The sequence below is a fragment of the Egretta garzetta genome, unplaced genomic scaffold (assembly GCF_000687185.1).
Source record: "Egretta garzetta isolate BGI_Z169 unplaced genomic scaffold, ASM68718v1 scaffold465, whole genome shotgun sequence".
NCBI lineage: Eukaryota > Metazoa > Chordata > Aves > Pelecaniformes > Ardeidae > Egretta > Egretta garzetta.
Window position 1 is genome coordinate 488,062 of NW_009259680.1, and position 7,405 is coordinate 495,466.

At 40.8% G+C, this 7,405-nt stretch overlaps 1 protein-coding gene across 1 annotated transcript in view; it reads right to left on the reverse strand.

Moving 5' to 3' along the window:
- Positions 1 to 3,402, reverse strand: part of DCBLD2 (discoidin, CUB and LCCL domain containing 2) — a 51,544-nt gene extending 48,142 nt beyond the window's left edge. Inside the window, exon 1 of the mRNA XM_009638541.2 lies at positions 3,237 to 3,402. Within this exon, the coding sequence (XP_009636836.1) occupies positions 3,237 to 3,402 (166 nt within the window). The remainder of the gene's footprint in view (positions 1 to 3,236) is intronic.
- Positions 3,403 to 7,405: the final 4,003 nt, after the last annotated feature.

The following is a 7,405-nucleotide window of genomic DNA, read 5'->3' on the forward strand; positions in this document are numbered from 1 at the left end:
CGCCGCGGGGGTGAGCGGGGAGGGCCGGGCGGCGCCTCGGGGGCGGCCTGCGCGGGATTAACGACCCCCAAAGCGAGCCCCTGGGAGTCAGCCCCTACGTCCCCTCTGTATTCCACCTCCGTCCGCCTTTACGAGATGGCTGAGAGTGTTTCCCTTTTTTCTTTTTTTTCTTTTTTTTCTTTTTTTTTTTTCAAAGTAGAGCTGAAGTGAGGCAAAATCGCCTGGAAAAACAAAGCTCGGTGGGAAGAGGAGTGCTGCTGCTGTTAGTGGGAGAGGAGGATCTGGTGTTCTCCACGCGGGAACGCCAATGAGACATTGCAATTCTACTGATTGTCATCGAGCTTTTGACATTTACAGTGTGCAAGTGGAGAGATTTGCTTTCGGAGGCTAAATTCACCCGTGGGGAGTGCATGCTTTTTGTTAAAAAAAAAAAAAAGTAACTTTCAAGTTTCAAAATCACAAGAAGGCAAAATAGCACATTTGGAGAGACGTATGGTAGCTGTTACTGTGCCAAATTAGTTCCCCGTGCTTGTCAAGAAAGCGTGTTTCGGGGGGGAAAGCACCCTAAGCACGGGTAGGATCAAAGAGTCACCTTTGTAATACTATCATCATCATCATGGAAGAGAGTTCCTCATTACATGTCTTTCAGTGGTAGGTGAAATGAATGTATTTTTCAGATGCTGATGAAACATCGTCACATCCACACTTCCATAGCCCCAGTCCCAACCTTGCGTCCTCCCCAGCAAGGTTGGAGGGACAAGGGGAAGGGTGGAAGTGGCACCCACAAGGCCATCACGTTTCATTCAGCTTCAGAATCGAAAACTTCTCAGCTCTCCACTGACCACGCTCACTCTCACCGCAAGGCAGAGGGAATCTGGGACTCCACAGCTTCCAAAGATTGGCCTCTCTTGCAGTGATTCATCCTTTTTGCTGTGGGAGGAAGGGCTGTTGCAAGTCAACCCCATGTCCTGGTGGTGTCCAGCTCCAGAGGTTCCACTGTAAAAAGTGTCTTAAGGAAGAAATTGTTCTCCACTTCCTCTCCCAAACAGCTCTGTGAAACAGATACTGCTTTCCTGGCCAGGGGTGTCCAGCGCCGACCACACCAAAATGGCAGGAAGAGCATCTCCGGAGTCAGTCTCACCCGGTCCACAGAGTTGCCTGAAGAACTATTTAGAGGATGTTCAGTAATCGTTTTAACACTACCGTTCCTTGTTAAGATGCTGAAAAGGGAACTACGTCCAAGTCTTTGCTCAGGGCTTATTAAGGCTCTTTTCACAAAGAAACATGCACAGTGTTATCTCTCCTCCCTTGAGCATATCGACCAAGTGGTCTTGTGCCAAATCATGGAGGAATCCAGAACAGATTTGGTTGCGCAGACTAAAGAGAGCAAAATTTTGATGCACATTTTTTCCTGGTTTGGCCCACAGTTGCACCAGAGCTGCCAGGAGGTGGTTTCTCATATATTTAGGGGATATTAAACATGAGAATTTTAGTACATTTTGCATTTTTGTCCTTTTGAAACCTTTTTAGCCACACACCAAGAGAACCCAATGAAAGCAAAGTCAATGGAAGGATATCTCAGATGAGGCTGTTTTAAGTCAGCTTGTAAGATGTAATAGCCACTAAGACATCCTGCAACACGTAATGGAAGACGAATCGAAAGTAATTTATATGCGTTCCTTTGTCTTCCATTCACCAGACACAGAAGTTCGTGCCGCAGGTCACGTGAAGCAGTTATATCACTACAATAACATCCTTGCTGTACTACAGAGAGCGCATTCCTAAGATCACTAATCATTAGTGGTATTTGTTGTGTACTGGAAAAAACACTCCTTGAATAATTTGTGGCTTCATAGTGCCATGCATTAACAGGAGCATCTGAACATCCTACACATAAATCGTTAACAGCCTCTGGTGGACCTGAGAGAGGTTTCCTCCCGTGTTATTTTCTGTTGTGAAGGCTGTGTGGGGTGTTTTGTTAGCTTGATTTGACTGTTCTATAGGTTTTTATGTGTTCATGTAAAAAAGGTGTCTGGATCTGTGAGAGGGCTGATTTCTAAAAGGGGTGTGAAAACTTGCAGAATTCCTAAAAGCAGCCAGAGGCCAAATTTCCTTAATCTATCTTGGAAGTTTGTCCCAAAGCCACATTCCATGACCACAGATGGTTTATGTGGAGCCCTGGCTTACATATTTTGCAAAGGGAATACCATCCTGACAGAAGTGGTGACAAACCTAAAAGCCTTAAAAAGGCTTAAAAAGGAATCTACTGAGCCACAGAATTAGGAATAGGGTTCCATTACCAATGCAACTGTTTGGATGGCTTCTCTTAATACGTGCTTTTTATGCAACGAAAAAACCTGAAGAATTAGATAAATCCAGATGGTCTCTCTGACTTTCAGAATCTCCCTTCTTCTAAGAAGATTTCAGCACAAAATGAGTTTAATTAGACCAGCTGCAGAGTACTGCGTGTTTTGGGCTGTGGGAGTTCCCAGGCATCTCCTCTGGGGGAAACAGAACTGTGTAATAAAGACTCCATTTTAGTTTGCGACTTAGAACTGTCCCTGTCATCAAATCAAAACAGATACAGAATGAAAATATTGTGGGAAGCAAATATAAATATAATATCATATGATATCAATATCATAAGGCAAGTTGCCAACACATCTTAAGAAATCAGCACAAATATTTTTTTTTCAAGATGGTAAGGCAGAAGGTCAAACCAACTTCTTACCCCTGATAGGAGAGCGCTTAGCCAGCTGAGCATTTCTGTAATGTTTCCTTCCCATTACAAGTAATGTCTAGAGGTAAATGAAACTATCATCTCCATCTGGTTCTCTCATTTCCCTTGAGAGGCCTCTGATGCACAGGGCTTCTTTCCCACCACAGCTCTCTAGCTTTTACATTCTTTTATTGCATTTCAAAAGCTGAATTCAGCTGGGGGGCAGGGCTGCTATTCAGAAGGAGATTCACAGTTTGGAGAAACAGGCTGATGCAAATTTCATACAGTCCGACGAGCAATTGCAAGGTTTTGCATTAGGGAAGGAGTAGCCCCATGCAGCAATACAGGCTGGGGGCTGTTTGGAAGCAACAATTCAGAAAAGGACCTGGGCGTCCTGGTGGCCAATTTGAGTGTGAGTCAGCCACGTGCCCTTGCAGCAAAGGCGGCCGACAGCGTCTTGAGCTGGATTAACAAGAGCGCCAGGGAAGTGATCCTTCATAGGACTTCATCTGAGTACCGCGTCCAGTTTTGGGCTCCCTCCAGTACAAGAACAATATTGATATACGGGAGAGAGTCAATCGGAAGGCCTCCGAAATGGTCAGGGGCTGGAGAACATGATGCACATGAAAAAGCTGAGAGAGCTGGACGTTCTTGGAGAAGAGAATGCTAAGAGGAGACTTCATTGCCGCCTACAACTACCTGACTGCAGGATGGGGTTGGAAGATGAACCTAGCCTCTTCTCAGAGGTGCGTGGTGATACCACAAGAGGCAACAGATGCAAGTTGCAACATGGTAAATTCTATATTCCTGATAAAAGGGGGAAAAAATTACCATGAGGGTGGTCAAATACTGGAACTGGTTGCCCGGAGAAGTTGTAGAATCTCCATCTTTGGACATGTTCAGGACTCCCCTGGACATGGCTCTGATCAACCTGATCTGATTAAACCTGTTTTGAGCAGGGAGTTGAACAAGATAACCCTTGAAGGTCCCTTCCAACCTGAATTATGATAAGGCACCAGATAACGTACTGTGGAGGAGAGTCCTGCACGGACAGGGGATGTTCTAAATGAGCAAAAGAGATTTTCAACTTCCCAGTTTCCGTAGTTACTTATCCGTGTTCTCTGCTTGAAATGAGAATTTATTCTGAGAAGGTTGGTTCTTCTGCACTTGAAGAAAAGGAATAATGCATTTAAAGTAGACAAATTAGTGACTTCCTTCATGATATGAACACCTTAGATCTTTGCTAGCACCTCCATCCCTTAAATCTTTAAAAGTCACAAGATTTTTTCTGTGATGGTAAATACAAAGGCCCACCCACCCAGCTAATGCAAGTGCTGTATGTGCATCTAAGGGCCATATGTCTCCTTTTTGATGTCAGCAGACACCTGAAGGTTATTACTAGCACTGTTCCCAGATAATCACTCATGAGCAAGTCCAGATCTGTACTCAGGTTCACAGTTTCTCTCTGCTATCCCCTGAATTATTGGATCACTTTACCTCTTTTTCCAGAAAACAAATTCCACTGCTTATGGTGGAATTCCAGCCAAAAGAATTATGCTATCTGCTTAATGAGCATATTCTTAGAGTTGTTTAGATTACAGTTAAGTACCGTATAGTAAAATTTGACTGATAATCTTAGAGGTCTTAACACCAGAAAAGCAAGAGATAAATGCTTCACCATTGCACATTAACTTTGTGGATGTGCTTTCTAAAAAGTCCAGTATGTAGATTAGATCTTGCAATCTGCTGAGACGTCATACTTAAGTATTCAAATAATTTTAAGCATATATACTCAAAACTAAACTAAATTGCAGATTTTTCTGTAGCCAAAACGTTTCCTAGCATTTACAAGAGTTTAACAAGAGTAAAGTTCACTCCAGAGTGAGGGACCTGAATGAGGTCTTCAGCTCTGTTTTTGTTCCCCCTGATATTCTTGTGAAGCTGTGTTGGATTAAACGCTCCTGGACAGCGTGAACCGTCCAGTAGATATATTGAACATGCAAACTTCTTTACCACAATACAGGGGTGTCTCCGAGCCACTCTAAAAAGACCATTTAATGATAAAGGAAATCTGTAACTTAATGTGTTCATTAGGGAAGTAGTCCTTTTACCTGAGAGTGGGTAGATCCAGTGTCCTCCCATGAATAACTGGACGCAGCTCAGCAGGCGGGTTTGACCTATGCCATGGAAAAAAAACATGCCATCTCTAAAACTGGCCAGGCTTCATAGTATATAAAGGGATTATTCATTGAAATACAGCTTTATAATTTAACAGCTACAACAACACTGGAACAATCCCCCACCCTTTTCTTGCTATTTTTAATTGTTGAAATATTTGGATTAAAATAGAAACTGTTATTGAAAAAGTTATTGTTCTACTTTGCCATAATTCTGCTTGTTGGAAAACACATTTTAATAAATGGTTCCATAGTATTTTAAATTAAATGTCCAAAGAAAACCCATGAAAAATTGTGAGTAATTTAAGCTATCATGAGTTCTACAGAATGGAAACATCTCTGGAGCTTCATGAGCTTACATGATATTTCAAATGTTATTTTATTAACTGGTAGTAACTAGTTGGTAACTACTAACTTAGAGCCAGGCTGAATGGTTGGTGCCTGATCTTGCAAACACTTCCAGAATCCTGCAGTATGCTCTGTGGCATTAGCTAAATGTGTGGTACTAAAAGACTGAAGGATCTAGGCCTTAGGATCAAGCTTTGGTTGCTCTTGGCTACTCATTTTCATCTCATTTGGGATTTCTAGTTTTTGTTACAGCTTTCAGTGAAAATCCTTTTACTCTTCTCTTTGTTTAAATTTTTTCTTTGTTCCCATTTTAATTGCCTAGTATGCTGATTTTTTTAAGAATAACAGCAAAGTCCCAGTTGCAGAATGGATTTTATTTCTCCTTTTAGAAAGGAAAATGGTTATTGATTATATGTTATTCACATCAATGGATGTAATTAATCTCATCCTTAGAAACACATTTACAAAACTACCATGATATATTTACCTAAGATTAATTTTTAATTCACTTCAGATAGGAGTCTCATGATTGCACATTTACTTGACATTCTGGAGTTATTTGGTTGCTGATTGATTGGTTTGTTTTTAAAAGAGAATAAACACCTAAAATTTCATTCTGGGTTATTTTGGCTAGAAACCAATTTAATTCTACTTTCCCTAAAGTCGTTATCAGGGAAAAATGGTAGCATAAATTCCAAGAACAATTTTTTCTTACATTTTTACTGCATTGTGTATGTGAAACAATTTGGGGATGCTGGGGAAAAAAATAAGCTATTTTTTGCGTATTTAGACGTGGTAACATAAAGAAGGAGAATGTAAGGGAGGATCTCACACTGTCCTCTACCCTTGAACAAGTTCACGTTTATTGGATCAATGCCCAGTACTACTAAGATCCTTCAAGTAAAAACAGTCCAAAAAACGTTAAAGACAAATTCTGTCATGTAACTCTGGGCTTGGTACTCTGAAATAAAAGCAGTATTTTGAAGTACTGGGCAGTCTAAATTCCCTGGATGCAGCAAATCCTATGGCTCATGAAAGCTGAAGGAGGAGACTGTGATCACTATAGGATTAATTCAGCACATAGCATAGGCAGGATTCTAATCATGGATTTAGCTTCCATGGGAATGAAAAGCACGCTTAAACTTAAGTCTGTAGCTATTTTGCTGAATCAGGAACCATGAGTCTGCTGCTTCAATTATTTCCATACATTTCATCTCTGTTTTATAGTTAATGTATTGTTCTCCACATTCTTTTCAATATTTTACATTTTTGTCAGGACCTGAGTTTCCTTTTTTTTAGCTTTGCTTCTTTTATGCAAACCCCAGGCTGAAACAATCTTTCATGACCTCTGCACCTTCTCCAAATTCTGTATCTTGCCTATATTGTCCTTGTCCTCATCTCTGCCTGCTTCCTTAACTCATTCTTGCCTCTGAATTACTTTAGTCACTGTACCACGCTGAATCGTAATTTGATTTTACACTGATTCCTGCTTCCAATCTCATTGACCAGTGGTAACTAGAAAAATGTTAGATGTCTGGCTCCTCAAAAGATGCAGCTCTTTACTGATATATTTACATGCTTGAGGAGAAGAGATCACATTTATGAAATCATAAAAATAATTAAGAGCACCCTTCCTTTTACCCTTATGAAAGTGAAAGAGAGGAGTTAAGTGTTGCATGTTTCAGGCCTTTATATCCAACCTAAGGAAAATACTATGTCCATACATCAATGTCAGAGAACAACACAATGTTTGGTTCTAATATATTTGTGCCTAATGCTGTCTGCAGAGGAGCCTCAGATGTAAACAGAAACTCGAGGTGAGAATATAATGCTAGAGTCTGGGACCTGCAAAGAAAATGTCTGGAAGCTAAGATCCAAAAGGAAGAACTTCAAGAAAAAAAATTATCTTTCAGAAATAGAGGCATTCTTCTGGTTTTGCAGAGGAAGCTAGTAATGTCTGTAGCAAATTCAGTTTTTTCAAGAGTTTATACTTTGTCTGCTCTTAAAATTATGAATCGGAGCATGAATATATTGGTATCGGCTCTGTCTCTTCCAGATAAAGAATTTGCAGAGCAGCCTAATTTTTTTTTGTCTGATTGATTGTAGTCCCACTAAAGCAAACTGAGCTGAGCTGCAACCACATCAGCACTGCGATGAGTAA